At 39.2% G+C, this 18,079-nt stretch overlaps 1 protein-coding gene across 1 annotated transcript; it reads left to right on the top strand.

Moving 5' to 3' along the window:
• Window positions 1-730: 730 nt before the first annotated feature.
• On the top strand, window positions 731-5,372 carry LOC129671917 (cathepsin 8-like). The gene is made up of 7 exons (XM_055601085.1): window positions 731-856; window positions 1,142-1,264; window positions 1,375-1,521; window positions 2,024-2,248; window positions 2,705-2,867; window positions 3,764-3,881; window positions 5,273-5,372. The coding sequence occupies exons 1-7, from the start codon at window positions 731-733 to the stop codon at window positions 5,370-5,372; spliced, it is 1,002 nt and encodes a 333-aa protein (XP_055457060.1).
• The last annotated feature ends 12,707 nt before the right edge of the window (window positions 5,373-18,079 follow it).

Genomic DNA, 18,079 nt, shown 5'->3' with positions numbered 1-18,079 from the left:
ATTATTCATTGACATGCGCAAAAGTATTAGCAGATGGCACAGCTCTCACAAAGTCTTATAGTGAGTGTTGTTTAAGAGGCACATTAAGTCACGATTTGAATCCTGGGAGTAGCTATCTCTTGTACCCCTACTGCTGTCCAGTGATTTTTCCTTGTGACCATTTCATTACTGAAGTCGTGAGTATGGTTTGTAGTCACAAAGATGGAAACAAGGGAATAGTAGTGATCCTTTTCATATTTTCAGAGGACAACAGCTCAGAAATTTTTTACTTAAGAGGAGAGTTTCAAGACAAGCCCACATATCTACTGTAAGGTAGGGATATGAATATTATTTGGCCACAACTCTCAGAGTCACACTGTGCGTAGGAGCAGATGCCACATGCTCCATACAAATCTATGTCCAAAGTCCCTGATTGTCTCACTTGCTATTTTGAGGTGCATGGACATACTTCTGATAATGTAGGTTTGCAATACACAGGCTGTTTTCACTCCTAGAATTCTGGGTAGATGCTCTGCATTTTGGTGGAACAACTAAATACCATCCATGCCATCTTTAAACCCAAATACATATTTATTCATTTCCAAAACCTGTGGGTAAATATTTGAAAAAGTACTTCAAGTAATTTTAACCACCATGGAAGTCTTTATTTCTCAGGAAAGAGAAAGGAGAATTTTAGAAGAGCTGCAGTTGCCCCATCCTCATTCTCTACCTCACTCTAGGTGCTTGAGACATGACTCCTGCTGTCTGTCTGGCCATTCTGTGCTTGGGAGTGGCCTCAGCTACTCATTCACCTGATCCCAGCTTGAATTCTGAATGGCAGAATTGGAAGATAAAATATGAAAAAAACTACAGCCTGGTTAGTAATATGAAAATTATTCAGAGAAACCCTCACAGAGAATGAGTGGGATGTATGAGTGCAGAGGTCATAGAGCCAACCTCCTCTTAAGGAATTGCCCAAAATCATGCTCTGAATGCAGAGGTTGATCACCATCCCTGTTGCGAGGTATGTGGAGAATGGCTTTGCTGCAATGTCCTGAGACCTGTATCATGACCTCTATTCACCTCTTGCAGTGAGTCCCCTTGATCAGCTTGTGCACTGGTTTAATTAGAAAGAAATGTCACCCATTATGTTTATTTCCAGGAGGAAGAAGGGCAGAAGAGAGCAGTATGGGAAGAAAATATGAAACTGATCAAACAGCATAATGTTGACTATGACCAGGGAAAGAATGCCTTCACCATGGAAATGAATGCCTTTGGTGACATGGTTAGTGTAACATGATTGCTCCACATGTTTGTATGTACGTTTGTTTTTTCCCTTCAATTCTTTATGTGAAGTATTTTGGTTTTTAGTGATTTATATTTTTTTCCTTTAAGACTGGAGAAGAATTCAGGAAAATGATGATTGATATTCCAGTCCCAAATGTTAGGAGGAAGAAAAGTATCCAGCAACGCATTGTTAGTAATCTCCCCAAATTTGTGGACTGGAGAAGAAGAGGTTATGTGACTTCAGTGAAGAGACAGGTATAACAGCACCACATGCCTGTCTTGTTCAACGACTGGGAAGAAAAATAGCATTGACATCTCTGTGTGTGTTGAGTGTAGAGTGATACATAATTTACCTCTAATAATATTTCTTATTTTTGAAGGCTTCATATGTTTGTACAATGTATATTGATCATATCCATTCATCATTATCTACCTCCACCTAGTGGCCTCCACCCTATCACTCTCCAAACTGCATGTCCTATATATTGTTGGTAATAGAGCCAGACAGCATTGTGTCCTTCCCTTATGTTCAGGCATATGCATATGCATGTCTGTGTCACCATTCACTGAGGTACAAGAAATCTACCAGTAGTCAAGTGCCCCAAAAGAATGAAACTTCCTCCTTCTCCACTAATCACCTGCTAAAAGTTCATTCTTTGACATTACATTCAGCTACCTGATTTGGGTTTGCCTGTCTTTGTGAGTGCCTGTTTTTTGTTTGTTTATTTGTTTGTTTGTTTGTTTTTTCTCTTTCTAGGGCAGATGTAATTCTTGTTGGGCTTTTTCTGTGGCTGGTGCCATAGAAGGACAAATGTTCCGGAAAACAGGCAGACTGGTCTCATTGAGTCCACAAAACCTAGTGGACTGCTCTAGACCTGAAGGCAATCATGGCTGCCATATGGGTAGCACATACTATGCTTTAGAGTATGTGTACAAAAATGGAGGTCTGGAGGCTGAGGCAACCTATCCATATGAAGAAAGGGTAAGTGGATCTTCTATAGTATTGTCATTTCAGCCAACTTCAGGCAAGGGACGATTGCATAAAAAAAATTCCAGTTTTCAGAATTCACATTGAAAAGCAGAATCATTATAAACCACCAGTGTCTCATTATCAATCTCTAACAGCTTTATAATGCAATGATTCCATGTAGCTGTTTCTGCTTCTTTGCACACAGAGAATATGCAAACCATTCCACATATAGTAGATATTTCTCCCTGTAGAAATTTCTTATGGACAGCAAGACCAGTGAGATGTCACTGAAGACATGAGATTCTATTTTCAGTTCTAAACCTCCAAGTTCTTTTCTCTTCCTGGGATGATCTATAACAGCTCAGACTTGGGGATACTCAGCTGCAAAATCATTGTTGTGGTCTGGACTCATGCTCCCCAGGAGGTGGATGGAAATAACTGACTCTCTTATCTTTTATCCTTTCAAAGGAAGGCCACTGCAGGTACCATCCTCATCGTTCTGCTGCTAGAGTCAGGGGCTTTTCTATTGTCCCAAGGAGTGAAAAAGCCTTAATGCATGCTGTAGCAACAATAGGGCCCATCTCTGTTGGAATTGATGCTGGACATGAATCTTTCAGGTTTTATAAGGGAGGTAAGCATGTGTTCTTTAGTGGTTCTCAGTCTGTAGGTTGTAACCCCTTTGAGGGTCAAGTGACATTTTCACAAGTGTCTCATATCAGGTACCCTTCATATCAGATATTTATATCATGATTTGTAACAGTAGCAGAATTCCAGTTACGAGGTAGCAATGAAAATAATTTTATGTTCGGATTCACCACAACATGAAGAATTGTATTAAAGGTCACTAGGAAGGTTGAGGCTCACATATTATTATTATTTGGCATATTTTTAATCTTCCAAATATTAAGAATGCTTGTGATGCCACTGCTAGGTTGAGGGGCCACTCTACTGTGTATAACTTTAATGTAAACAACTAGTACTAGCATGCTCCCATGCATATGAGCACTTTGAAGCTGAATATCCCCAAGTCTGGGCTGTTATAAATCATCCCAGAAAGTGAAATGAACTGGAAGACATGTAATTCCCATGCATGGGAGTACTTTATAGTATATAATTATTATTATGCTTAATTTACTCAACATTTCTCCACTTGATATATCTTAAGATATGGAAAAATTGTCTTTCTAGAGCTAAATTCCTAAAAATTTATATTCAGTTATACTTTCATGGAATGGAGTTCTAAACACAAGATGAGAAGGAGTCATATATATATATGTATATTGGATTATATATATATATATATATATATATATATATATATATGGAAGTGTTTATTAACAAAGTTATGCTCATTTGTATTTCTTTGCATTTTGATGAGAACCTGTATGAGGATTCCTGTTAACAATGGGCCTTATTTTTATTGTAATTTTTCTTTTTGTTCAGTTAGAAAATGTCTTACTTACTGTTTTTGGCCGTGGTCACTATTAGGTTCCTGTGGCCTCTCACTCTTTTGGTTTTATTTTACAGGTATTTATTATGAACCAAACTGCAGCAATGATAACATTAATCATTCTGTTCTGTTAGTCGGATATGGCTATGAGGGAAGAGAGTCAGATGGCAGGAAATACTGGCTGATAAAGAACAGGTATAAATTGAATATATTATTTATATTTAAGTTTTCAAATGTTTTTTTCTTCTTGGAGTCAGAATTTGGATAAGAGTCCCCGTAAATCTTCTCCAACATATATATAAGAAAACTTTTTCTTTGTGACCAATTATAAGTGTGTATGCAGTATATATATTTGCATGTGTAAGTACCATATGAATACATGTGTGCATGTGTGTGTGTGTGTGCAGGCCTGTAGATCCAGTGTTGATATCAGTTGTTTTCTCTTATCTTTTATTTTTCATTAGTTACAGTTTATTCACTTTGTTTTCCAGCTGTAACACCCTCCCCCATTCCCTCCCAATCCTACCCTCCCTCCCTCTTCTTCTTCTTCTTCTTCTATGCCCCTCCCCCAGCCCAATGATAGGGGAAGTCCTCCTCCCCTTCCATCTAATCATAGTCTATCAGGTCTCATCAGGACTGGCTTCTTTGTCTTCCTTTGTGGACTAGAAAGGCTGCTTTCCCCTCAGGTGGAGATGATCCAAGAGCAAGCCCATGATTTCATGTCAGAGATGGTCCCTGGTCCTATTATTGGGGAACCCTCTTGGATGCTGAGCTGCCTTGGGCTACTTCTGTGCAGGGGTTCTAAGTTATCTCCGTGCATGGTCCTTGTTTGGAGTAGCTGTCCAGCATTGAGGCTGTTGATCTCAACAATCCTAGAGTTTCCTATCTTGTGGAGTTGCTTAGCCAGATTGCTTCATATGTGTCCTCACCTCTGGGATTTCAGGCAAGCTGCAATGATGACCTGGCTTTTAAAACATTATTATTTTCACTCATATGAGGGTGTTTATGTGAGTTTATTCTACATGTGAGCAGTTGCCCCTGCAGAACTGAAGAGGACATTAGAGTCTCTGAATATGTATTTACAGAAGGCTGTGAGCTGATTGACTTGGGTGTTGGGAAAGAAACAAGGGTTTTGTGGGAAAGCCTCATATTCTTAGGCACAGATCCATCTTCCAGCCCCTGTTCTGGAACTACAGAACAGAACTCGAACTACAGTCCTTTCTCTTTTTGTATCTAACACGTGACCCTTTGAATTCTATGGCTGGAGGGGCAACCAATTTATAGTGTATGAATTGTTCAGATTCAGTCACTGCTTTCCTTGGGTGCTATTTTATTTATGTCATTGATTTTATAAAAGCTGGCCTATTGTTAGTTCTGTGCCATCTGTGGGTAGAAAATGTCCTGATTTCACTGTTGTGATTTTCAAAGTCCAATGTGAGATAACGCTTGATTCTTAGAGGTTGGAATTCTATATTTTCTGATCATTTTGTTAATTATGCTTCTGGTTCAGTATCTACATGAGGAGTCTGTAATAAATCCACTGTTCCTTGTTCTTTCTACTAAATGAAAAACATGATTCCTTTCAGTCATGGTGAAAGATGGGGCATGAATGGCTACATGAAGATTGCCAGAGACAGGAACAACCACTGTGCAATTGCTACATATGCCATATACCCCATAGTGTAAGCTGCCTGATTGTAGCAAGGAATGACTGGAGTGTGGAGAGCCTTAAAGAGGAGGCACTTCCCCTTTAACATGACCGGACTCTGCTGCGTGGATAGAACCCTTGAGTTACTGTACAACATGCTGTGAAGACATGGCAGTTGCTGTAGATGAAGCTCTGCACTGATTTGTAATAACTTGGTTTTCTTTGTTTTAATTACTGTACAAAATAATGTATTTAAAAAGGTTTGAGTTCAAATGTAGTGTCTGTGTTCTTTTTGTTTTGATACTACTTTTTAAATTTATGTATGTAATTCAAATTTCAATTTGTTTTTTAGTTCAAATATATTTATATTACTTTCCTTTGCCTCTCTCTAGCTCTTCATATATGCCCCTTCATTTTCTCTCAGATTGATTATTTCTTTTTCTTTGGTGATTATCATTATCTGTACATATCTGTTTATATGTATATATACATGAATATATAATAAAACCTGATGAATGAAGAATTCATTTTGTTCTTTCTGTGCACATGACTTCAGGACTGACCACTTTGCATTGGGTAATTGATTAGGAGTTTGCCCCTGAGAGAGCTCATTCTCCTTCTCTTAGTATTCATAACTCCTGCACTTAAGGTTCACTGTGGAAGAGAAAGCAAAAAGACTAAAAGCTAGAGGATCACGAAATCTGCAATGAGATTGCATGTCATAGAAATGGCTACCCAAACAGTACATTAACAGTAGCAATATCAACTGACATCCTAACTGGGAATGGGGAACTTCTCCAGAGGTCCCACCCTTAGGCAAACATCTACAGGTAATCAATCCAGTGACTTTCACAGTTATACAAGTAACTCAATATGAAGACATACATTTATATAATATTGGTGTTCTTAGAAAAAGAATACCAAACTTTTTTGTTATAGTCAATTCCCATCTTTAGTTATAAGAGTGCATGTGTTTCATGAGGTTTTGTGTATCCACTATTAAATTTTGCATTCTGAAGTGTGTATGGACATTTCCGCTTGCAAATGTAGCTAATCCAGTTTCAATTCTTATCCACTCCATGTAGTGAGATGGCACTATGTGCCACATCACTACTCTACTCTGGACTGTGGATCTCCCTTGCCCCTTACCTCAATCCTGCATACTCTCTTTCCTGTGACTGTATTGAAGACATCAGTATTATTCGGTCTGTAGCTACACGATTTTTTTTCAAGTGATACTCTTCAGAAGTTTAGGAGTCTCAACACTCAAGAGCACTGAACTTGTCTTTTAAATACAGTCTTCTGATGTCCATCCTCTTTGCCTTTCGGGATGGGGATTGAGCGTTTTAGTCAGCATCCTCTCTCTTGATTAGTTTCTTTAGATGAACAGATTTTAGTAGGTTTATCCTATAAGTCTATATGAGTGAGTATATGCCGTGTGTGTCTTTCTGCTTCGGGGACAGCTCACTCAGGATGATCCTTTCCAGGTCCCACCATTTACCTGCAAATTTCATGATTTCCTTATTTTCCTTTTCAGAGTAATACTCCATTGTGTACCACAACTTCTGCAAAGAGGATGGACATCAGAAGAAGAAGAAAGCAGGAAACAACCTAGGAACCTGCCACAGAGGGCCTCTGAAAGACTCTGCCCCGCAGACTATCAAAGCAGATGCTGAGACTTTATGGCCAACTGTTGGGCAGAGTGCATGGAATCTTATGTAAGAAGTGGGAAATAGTAGGTTATGGAGAGGACAGGAACCCCACAAGGAGAGCAACAGAACCAGAAGATTTGAACACAGGGGTCTTCCCAGAGACCCATACTCCAACCTAGTACCAGGCATGGAGATCACCTAGAACCCCTGCGCAGATGTAATCCATGGCAGTTTAGTGTCTAAGTGGGTTACATAGTAATGGGAAGAGGGACTGCCTCTGACACAATCTGATAGGCCTGCTCTTTGATCACCTCCCCCTGAGGGGAGAGCAGTCTTACCAGGCCACAGAAGATGACAATGCAGCCACTTCTGATGTGATCTGATAGACTAAGATCAGAAGGAAGGAGAGGAGGACTTCCCCTATCAGTGGACTTGGGGAGGGGCATACGTGAAGAAGGGGGAGGGAGGGTGGGATCGGGAGGAGAGGAGGGAGGGGATTATGGGGGGATACAAAGTGAATAATGTGTAAAAAAATAAATAAATAAAAAGAAAAAATAAATACAGTCTTCTGGAATCACTGTGCTATTGTATTATTGGTTTTTGTTGTTAATGTTTGAGTTTACCAATCTGATGCACTGAAATTTGCCATAGGCATATATGTATGGAAAAATAGTGAACCCATATTATATTGAGTGTGTACATTCCTATATCTTTATATCAATACACACACACATATAGTTTAGTACCAACTTTATATACTGTAGTATATAGGGCAGTAGGATATACTGTAGTATATACTGTAGTATCTAGGGTAGGTGTTAGAATGTATCCTGAAATTCTATAATGTCCCCATGTAGGAAAAACAGAAATGTGGATTTCTACATGGTTAGTAAAAGAGCTTACTAAAATAATAACCCAGAGGCTGACCTGATATGACTGAATAGTGGCAAGCCTCCTTGGACTGGGGACCATAAAAAATGGAAAAGACAGTTACTCATGCCCTAATGCCAATCATGCAACTAACCTCATAATCTTCTACAGTCAAAATTGTTCTTCTTTTTGTTGGGCATAGCAGGAACTACTATGGGCAGCTCTGACTAAAGGATGGTGTTCTAATTAAGAATCAAGTGTTGTAGCATTTTCATCACCCTCTGGGAGTAGTCAGATCAGGCACAGGTTGAAAATAAAGTAACTTGTTTTTAGGCACTTGAAATTCTAGGTTACTCCAAATTTCAAGAGGCAAGCCATTGTAGAACCTAGAGGTAACTTGGTTTTCCACATGCAAAGTAAAATCATAGATGAGAGAGATATTGTAAACTTGCCTCTCCCTCCTTTAATGTTCAGGCTATGTAACCACTATTTAAGGGAATTTCCATTTAGATACTTAATAGTCCCCCTTACACTTTCTACCAAACCCTGATACCAATAAGTGTAGTTGGTCCAGTGGCTGCATGAACAGTCTCATATATAACTTCCACAAGAGCTACTAAAGTCTATTTCAACACAGGAAGAGTGTGTCTTTCAGATGGGAAGCTCCATGCTCCATTCACATGTCATAGTTTGAATAATTTTTGAGCATTTGAATATTTGGTTTCCAGCTGTTGGCTGTTCTGAATAATAAGGAATTGTGGCAATGATGGAGGAAGGCTGTTTCGGGTAATGTTGTAAGTTTTGAAAAGATTCAGTTTTAGGTGGGCTCTCTTTGCTTCTGGTTCATGATTTGAGATGTGAGCTCTCAGCTTCACCCCAGCACCTGCTCCCTCTGCTCCACCACTGCGAACTCTAACACTCTGGAATTGTAAGCCCAAGACAAACCCTTCCATTCTGTAAGTTGCCTTTGTCACAGCATACTTTTATTGTAATAAAAAATAACAAATACACCACCATAGACTGTGATGGCCTTACACCCCAGCCATGATTCAGACGAAGACCCTAGTCCTGAGAATTATTCAGACTGTGGAAAAGAAAGCACTGATTTCTTTTTTCTCTACAGACAAGTATTACTACAACCGTTACTGTAGCCATCAGATTTTTAGCCTTTTCAAATGTACTCATCATGGCCAAAGTCAGAAAAGATAAACAATTTTACATACATATAAATTAATTTATATTAATTTAAATATTATGACCACAAACTGACAAGGAAGAGAAAACACATGCAATATAGTTGCATTTTAGTAGAGTGTACTGCAGTGTTTGCTATTCAATAATAAACCATATTAGAAACTAAATATAGGGAGATGATTTGAAATAAGAATCTAAAGAGGGTATTTACAGATCTACACACAAGCACTCTTTTTTTAATTATTTTCTTTATTAATTATACTTCATTCACTTTGTATCCCCCCCGTGGTTCTGTCCCTCCTCCCGTCCCAATACGTCCCTTCCTCCACCCTCTGCATGCATGCCCCTTCCCAAGTCCACTGATAAGGGAGGTCTTCTTTTCCTTCCTTCTGATCCTAGTCAATTAGGTCTCATCAGGAGTGGCTGCTTGTCTTCTTCTGTGGCCTGGTAATGCTGCTTCCCCCTCAGGGGGAGGTAATCAAAGAGCAGGCCAATCAGTTCACGTCAGAGACAGTCCCTGTTCCTATTACTATGGAACCCACTTGGATACTGAACTGCCATGGGCTACATCTGTGCAGGGGTCTTAGGTTATCTCTATGCATAGTCCTTGGTTGGAATATCAGTCCCCTGTGCCCAGATCTTTTGGTTCTGTTGCTCTCCTTGTGGAGTTCCTGTCCTCCTCAGATCTTACTGTTTCCCACTTCTTTCATAAGATTCCCTGCACTCTGCCCAAAAGTTGCCCATAAGTCTCAGCATCTACATTGATAGTGTGCAGGGGAGAGCTTTTCAGAGGTTCTCTGTGTCAGGCTCCTGACTTGTTTCCTCTTTTCTCCTTCTTCTGATGTCCAGCTTCTTTGCCTTTCTGGATAGGAATTGAGCATTTTAGCAAGAGTCCTCCCTCTTGATTAGTTTCTTTAGGTGTACAGATTTTAGTAGGTTTATCTTACATTATATGTCTATATGAGTGAGTATATACCGTGTGCATATTTCTGCTTCTGGGATAGCTCACTCAGGATGATATTTTCCAGATCCCACCATTTACCTGCAAATTTCATGATTTCCTTGTTTTTTTTTTTTTTTATTGCTGCGTAATATTCCATTGTGTAGATATACTACAATTTGTGCATCCATTCCTCCACTGAGGAGCATCTGGGCTGTTTCTAGCTTCTAGCTATTACAAATAAGGCTGCTACAAACATAGTTGAGCAAATGTCCTTATTGTGCACTTGAGCCTTTTTTGGGATATATGCCTAGGAGTGGTATAGCTGGATCTTGAGGAAGCGCTATTCCTAGTTGTCTGAGAAAGTGCCAGATTGATTTCCAGAGTGGTTGTACAAGTTTACATTTCCACCAGCAGTGGAGGAGGGTTCCCCTTTCTCCACAATTATCACATTCAGAAAAAAACTCTTGTAACCTGACATATGGTATGCTTATACTCCACTGAAAAATCAAATTATTCAAAATATCTAATATAGCAGCGCTCATATGGTATACTCAAATGCAAAATTAGACTAAGAAAATTTTTATGACTCTCGAAAAATAATTTCCCTTTTTACACTAGTATATTGTACAGATCAAGGATGAGTCCTGAGGTAAGAAGATATATAATTCATTATGATAAATCTCATAAATCTGTGTGTTGTCAAGGAACGATGGGAGGGAGAAAATTAACCATGTGTTAAAAAGAAATTCTCATGAGTTTGGACCTTTCTATTTCATAAGGTGGGACATTGGGGTGACTGAGCTTTTTGGTATCAAGAAATAGCTTATTTGCTCTTACAGATGACATGCCTCTTCACAGCCAGGGCTTCAGTTATAAGTGATGCAACCTCGGCACTGAGGCACTGAGATGTGCATGTAGCCTTGGCTAGGCTAGTTGATGTTTGAGGATGTTCATTGTGACTTCTCAGTGATGAACAGGTACTATACTTTAGACAATACTTTTGATGATTGATATGTCACTGCCATTTCAGTGAATAAGGATATAGAAATTAATATGTGAAAGGAGATTGTTCAGCAGAATGAGAGCATTCAAATCTTATGACCCCCTGGACTGCATCTGGATTACTCTGATGCAGCAGATCTGGAGTGTCCCCTGTCCAAGTAAATCTTTTCCTGTTGAGTAACACTTTTTCTGTTGATTGTGTCTAGCTCTCAAGGCCCAATGATTAATTATCTCACCCTAGAGGCCTGGCTCATGGGTCATTGGGACTCTGAGAGATGGAATTCTTCTATAGATTTTTTCCAAGGCAGTGTTCTCTGTGTGTGCCAGAGGGAATGTTTTTCAAGTGTGGCTTCCTCTATTCTATCAATCCTGTGCTCACAGTTTATATAGTCTTTAAAGGGGGGTTTGGGCCACATATGTTTGAGGATGAGTAATGTATTTACAGTTGGAGAAGGTAAAAAAAAAAAAAAAGCAAACAACAACAAAATCCAGATGGCTTTAGACATTTAAAAGTGAAATGAGACCAGAGTGTGAACTCACTCCTGTGTGTGTACCCAGATTGAGAGTGTGTGAGAATCTTTACTGTGAAAGTTTTCTCTTGGTGGGGTGAGGGCAGGAGTTTGTGTTACTCCTGCGTTTTCACTGCCCTTTCTCTTTGACAATGTCTAAAATAGGAATAGAGTGTCTTACAAAATTTAAATGTCTTACCTGTAGTCACAGTGCTGTAAGGAATTGATTCTAGCCTCAGGGGGAAAATGGATTTGCACTAACAACTCTCTCACCAATTCCTCATAAACTCCTTGTCCTGACTCCTCAATGGTGCTGCTGGAAATGAAGACTGGAGAAGCATCAGGCAAAGAGAGATCGGTAGCAGCATTCTTCTATCGTGTTTTACCAGACTCCCTAGAGCATAACAGGGTCCCAGATGTTATTTGGCCCCGAGAGCTTAGCGCAACTGACTACATGTGGAAGTATCAGTCAGGCTGCAAAACTTAAAAACTCAACTTATAGACAGCACCACCTGCCAAAACTAAAACAAAGTCTTAATCCATTAAAGTCCATAGTTCTTGGAAAGTCTCTAACTGTACCAACCTTGATTTTGGCTCCTGTAGTTCTGTTTCTGTTTAACTGTTCTTGTTAACTGAAGTGTGTAATCTCAGGACATTGTGTGTGAGTGTGTGTGTGTGCTTAAAATCTCATCCTGAGAAAAGCTTGGGGGTACATTGGGATTCTGAATACTCGGTTTAGTGGGTGGCTGGCTAATGATTTTCTATTGGCTCAAATACATGTTGGAGCAGTCTTCTCTGGTGACTGCCCCACAAGAGAACGAGAGAAAGAAGACCTTACGGCCATTTCAGAGGGATGGGGGTTATATTTTATGTAATGTTATTTTGGCAAGAGTATTTCTTTGATATGTCAAGTTGCAATGAAAGAATGAAGAAAACCATTTTCTTTTAACAGCAGCTCTGCTTGATGACTGCTGATTCAGTATCTAGGGAGTATGTGGTACTTAGACTTGTAAGTATACATTTCACCTGCCTTCTTGATTTATTGTTTTACAGTCTTCCTTTTCACCTCTTCTTATTTTTCTGGCTATATCTATTCAAGAAACATCACCAGAGAGCTGTTAATTTTTCTATCACGTATTGTATTTGTTTTTATTTCCTGATAAAAGTTATGTTTGATAATAAACTGCTATGAGATTTTGGTGTGGGATAATGATAGAAGGAACATGAAACAGGGACAGGCTATGATTATATTTTAAATTTATTTATTTATTATTAATTATAGTTTATTCACTTTGTATCCCAGCTATAGACCCTTCATCCCTACCCTCCCTCATCTTCTCCCATGTCCCTCCCCGGGTCCACTGATAGGGAAGGTCCTCTTCCCCATCCTTCTGACCCTACCCTATCAGGTCTCATCAGTATGGCTGTATTGTTTTCCTCTGTAGCCTGGTAAGGTTGCTTCCCACTCAGGGGAAGGTGATAAAAAAGCCAGCCACTGAGTTCATGTCAGAGGCAGTCCCTGTTTCCATTACTAGGGAACCCACTTGGACACTGAGCTGCCTTGGGCTACATATATGCAGGGGTTCCAAGTTATCTCCATGCATGGTCCTTGGTTGGAGTATCAGTCTCAGAAAAGACCCCTGTGCCCAGATATTTTGGTTCCATTGTTCTCCTTGTGGAACTCCTGTCTCCTCCACATCTTTCTATCTCCCCCCTCTTTCATAAGATTCCCTGCACTCTGCCCAAATATTTGGTTATGAGTCTAAGGATATACTTTGATACCCTGTTGGGTAGAGTCTTTCAGAGGCCCTCTGGGGTAGGCTCCTGTTGTCCTGTTCCCTATTTTATCCTCTTCTAATGTCCATCTCATTTGCCTTTCTGAGTGAGGATTGATTATCTTACCCAGGGTCCTCCTCTTTGCTTACCTTCTTTAGGTGTAGAGATTTTATTGTGTTTATTCTATATTATATTTCTAATATCCACTTATAAGTGAGTATATACTGTTTGTGTCTTTCTGCTTCTGGGATACCTCACTTAGGATGATCTTTTCTAAATCCCACCATTTGCCTGCAAATTTCATGATTTCCTTGTTTTTAATTGCTGAGTGGTATTCCATTGTGTAAATGTAACACAATTTCTGTATCCATTCCTCAGCTGCGGTACATCTTGGTTGTATCCAGATTCTGCCTATTTCAAATAAAGCTGCTAAAAACATGGTTGAGCAAATATCTTTCTTGTATACTTGCTTATATTTTGGATATATATGCCTAGGAGTGGTATAGCTGGATCTTGAGGTAGCGCTACTCCTAATTTTCTGAGAAAGTACTAGAATCTTTTGTTTTGATAATTCTACTTTCATGTCTTGAATTGTTTTAATTATTTCATTGAACTGTCTGTGTTTTCATGGTAGTCATTAAAGCATTTATTGATATTTTCTTTAAGGTCCCTGAACTGATTTATGATTGCTATTCTAAAGTCATTTTCTTGTGCTTCTTGCTTTTTTTTTAGGGCCTATTGGAAGAGTGTTGCTGGCTTCTGGAGGAGGCATGCGGTATCACTATTCATGTTTGTGGGTTTTGTTTCTTTGTTTGCTGGGATCTAGGCATTTGTAATTATAATGTTTGAAGTGTTTCTTGGTGTAAATATCTTGTTGTCTTTGTTGGATGGGTATTATATTCTTTGTTTGATATTGTTCACTCTGTATCCTAGCCAAGCTTGGCTCTGACTGCCAGCCTACTCTGGCCACTGGGACTTCCTGGTAGACAGTGGTTTGGTGATAAGGTAAGGAATATCAGAAATGAGTGGAGGTTATTAGAAAGAAAGACCATTTTCTCAGATGTGGGTCACTGTCTTGCTGGCTCTGCTCATGTTCTATAAGCCATGGTCATTTGTGTGACATATCCAGGAGTAATTGGCCAACACAAAGTAAACTAAATTATCTTCATGAAGATGTTGTCTCATATTGCTTTGTTTTGGCATTTTTAACCTTACTGGTCTTTTGGTTATATATTATGGCTTCTGACTTTATGTTTTTATGGTGTGTGTGTGTGTGTGTGTGTGTGTGTGTGTGTGCATCCATCTCTCTGTCTGTCTCTTTCTGTCTCTCTGTCTCTATCTCTGTCTGTCTGCCTCTCTATCTCTGGCTGCGTGTGTGTGTGTAAAATACTTAGCTATGGATCTCTTCATCTGTTCCTATCTTCTGCAGGAGGATGCTTCTCTGATGATGACTGAATAAACCACTGATCTATGAATATAGCAGAATATCATTAGGAGTCATTTTATTGGTAATTGTTTTTAGACCACTAGCACTTAGTTTTGCCAGAGGTCTCTGGGCTCTCTATTATCTGGTTCTTGTTGACCCAGCAGTGACAAGTATGGGTTCTTCCTCATGAGAAGTTAGACTTAAATCAAATTAACATTGGTTGGCTACTCACACATGCTCTGTGCCATCAATGTCTAGTATATTCGGCAGGCTGGACAGATTGTATGACTAATGTTTTGAGGCTGTGTTGGTGTTTACATTTCTCTTTTTGTAGTATGTATAGTAACTTCCAGTACTAAAGATACTAGAATGTAGGGATTCAGGGTTTATGTAGGTACCAGCTCTACTTCTCCATGTTCAATGAGTCGTGTTCTTATTGTGGTCAACAATGGGATCACATTGTCAGTTTACAAAGAGCAACCCATTTTCTTAGCCAGAGTCTGGATTGTTTGATTCCTGTGGAAACCCCTTGACTAAAAACTCAATAAAATAAAATGCAGCCCAGTTCTAGTACTAGAAGCCTCATTTGGTTATAAGAAATAGTTAGTTGGATTTCCATGTCTCTTGTTATTAGGAGATACCTTTAGGATTACCTTCATATATTTTTAAAAAATTTCCAACACACTAGGTTTCTATAGCATATCTCAAATGCACCTCAACTCTAGCTGTCTCTTCCCATATTCACTCCCTCAACCATTTCTATCTTCCTTTTCCCCACCTGATCTTCCCATTTCTATTCCCACCAACTCAGTCCACCCAAAAAAATGTATTCTATTTCCCCCTCCCAAGGAGATCCATATGGGCCTCCTACTCCTTTTTTCTATAACTAACCTCTCTGGGTCTATGGACTGTAGGTTGGTTATCATTTATTTAATGACTAATATTCACAAATAAATGAATAAATACAAGATTTATCTTTTGGGTCTGAGTTTCCTCACTCAGGAAGTTTTTTTTTTCTCATTTCATCCATTTGCATGAAAATTCATCGTCTCATTTTTTTCTCTATACAAGTAGTACTAAAATGTGTAAATGTACAACATTTTCTTCATCTATTCTTCTGTTGAGGAACATCTATGTTGTTTCCAGTTTCTGGATATTATGTGTAGAGCAGCAATGAACATAGTAGAGCAATGTCCTCCTAGTAGGATGAAGTACTCTTTGGTCAATCTATTCTCTACTTCCATATTTATTTCTGTACAAGTTTTCACGCCCACGAGTAATGGATGAATTTCCCCCTTATTTCACATTCCTACTAGCATGAGCTGTCACTTGTGTTACTGATCTTAGCTATTCCGATATGTGTAAGATGGAATCTCGTAGAGATCAGGGATACAAGGCACATATCTAAACATAGTAAAGGTGATATACAGCAAGCCTATAGCTAACATCAAACTGAACGGAGAGAAACTTAAAGCAATCCCACTGAAATCAGGGACAAGACAAGGCTGCCCACTCTCTCCATATCTTTTCAACATAGTTCTGGAAGTCCTTGCTAGAGCAATAAGACAGTTGAAGGAGATCAAGGGGATACAGATGGGAAAGGAAGAAGTCAAATTATCACTATTTGCAGATGATATGATATTATACATGAGTGACCCCCAAAACTCTACCAGGGAATGCCTACAGCTGATAAACACCTTCAGCAAAGTGGCCAGATACAAAATTAACTCAAAAAAATCAGTAGCACTCCTGTATACAAAAGACAAAAGGGCTGAGAAAGAAATGAGAGAAACACCCTTCACAATAGCCACAAATGACATAAAGTACCTTGGTGTAACCCTAACCAAGCAAGTCAAAGAATTGTATGAAAAAAATTTCAAGTCTCTGAAGAAAGAATTAGAAGAAGATATGAGAAGATGGAAAGATCTCCCATGCTCATGGCTTGGCAGGATTAACATAGTAAAAATGGCCATCTTACCAAAAGCAATCTACAGATTTAATGCAATTCCCATCAAATTGCCAACACAATTCTTTACAGACCTGGAAAGAAAAATTCTCAACTTCGTATGGAATAACAAGCAACCGAGAATTTCTAAAACAATCCTCTACAATAAAAGATCTTCTGGAGGTATCTCTATCCCCGATCTCAAGCTGTACTATAGAGCAACAGTTATAAAAACTGCATGGTACTGGCATAGAAACAAAATAGTGGATCAATGGAACTGAACAGAAGACCCAGAAATAAACCCACACACTTACGGACACCTGATTTTTGACAAAGATGCCAAAACCATACAATGGAAAAAAGATAGCATCTTCAACAAATGGTGCTGGTCCAACTGGATGTCTACATGTAGAAAAATGAAAATAGATCCATACTTATCACCCTGCACAAAACTGAAGTCCAAGTGGATCAAAGACCTCAACATAAAACCAGACACATTAAATCGGCTAGAAAAAAAAGTGGGGAATACCCTAGAACTCATTGGTACAGGAGAAAACTTCCTGAACAGAACACCAACAGCACAGGCTCTAAGAGCAATGATCAATAAATGGGACCTCATGAAACTGAGAAGCTTCTGTAAAGCAAAGGACACCGTCATCAAAACAAAGCGACTGCCTACAGATTGGGAAAGAATCATCACCATCCCCTTATGTGATAGAGGACTCATATCCAGTATATATAAAGAACTAAAGAAGCTGAGAAGCAGCAAACCAAGTAATCCACTTAAAAAATGGGGAACAGAGCTAAAGAGAGAATTCTCTGTAGAGGAATATCAAATGGCAGAGAAACACTTAAAGAAATGCTCAACCTCATTAACCATTAGGGAAATGCAAATCAAAACAACCCTGAGATTTCACCTTACACCCATCAGAATGGCCAAGATGAAAAACTCAAGTGACAACACATGCTGGAGAGGTTGTGGAGAAAGGGGAACTCTTCTTTACTGATGGTGGGAGTGTAAACTTGTACAACCACTCTGGAAATCAATCTGGTGCTTTCTCAGACAACTAGGAATAGCGCTTCCTCAAGATCCAGCTATACCACTCCTAGGCATATACCCAAAAGAGGCTCAAGTGCACAAAAAGGACATTTGCTCAACAATGTTTGTAGCAGCTTTATTTGTAATAGCCAGGAGCTGGAAACAGCCCAGATGCCCCTCAACTGAAGAATGGATGCAGAAATGGTACATTTCTATACAATGGTATATACAGTGGTACATCTATACAATGGAGTATTACTCAGCAATGAAAAATAAGGAAATCATGAAATTTGCAGGTAAATGGTGGGACCTCGAAAGGATCATCCTGAGTGAGTTGTCCCAGAAGCAAAAAGACACACATGGTATATACTTGCTCATATAAACATACA

The sequence above is a fragment of the Psammomys obesus genome, unplaced genomic scaffold (assembly GCF_907164565.1).
Source record: "Psammomys obesus unplaced genomic scaffold, mPsaObe1.curated_primary_1811, whole genome shotgun sequence".
Lineage (NCBI taxonomy): Eukaryota > Metazoa > Chordata > Mammalia > Rodentia > Muridae > Psammomys > Psammomys obesus.
Note: the sequence above shows the minus strand (reverse complement) of the source record. Positions and strands in the feature narration are given on the sequence as shown.

Excerpts from the sequence above, each read along its gene's own strand:
- LOC129671917 (XM_055601085.1), top strand. The coding sequence starts at position 731 with ATGACTCCTGCTGTCTGTCTGGCCATTCTGTGCTTGGGAGTGGCCTCA. Across the intron at positions 857-1,141 it reads ATGAAAAAAACTACAGCCTG|GAGGAAGAAGGGCAGAAGAG; the intron begins GTTAGTAATATG and ends GTTTATTTCCAG. Across the intron at positions 1,265-1,374 it reads TGAATGCCTTTGGTGACATG|ACTGGAGAAGAATTCAGGAA; the intron begins GTTAGTGTAACA and ends TTTTCCTTTAAG.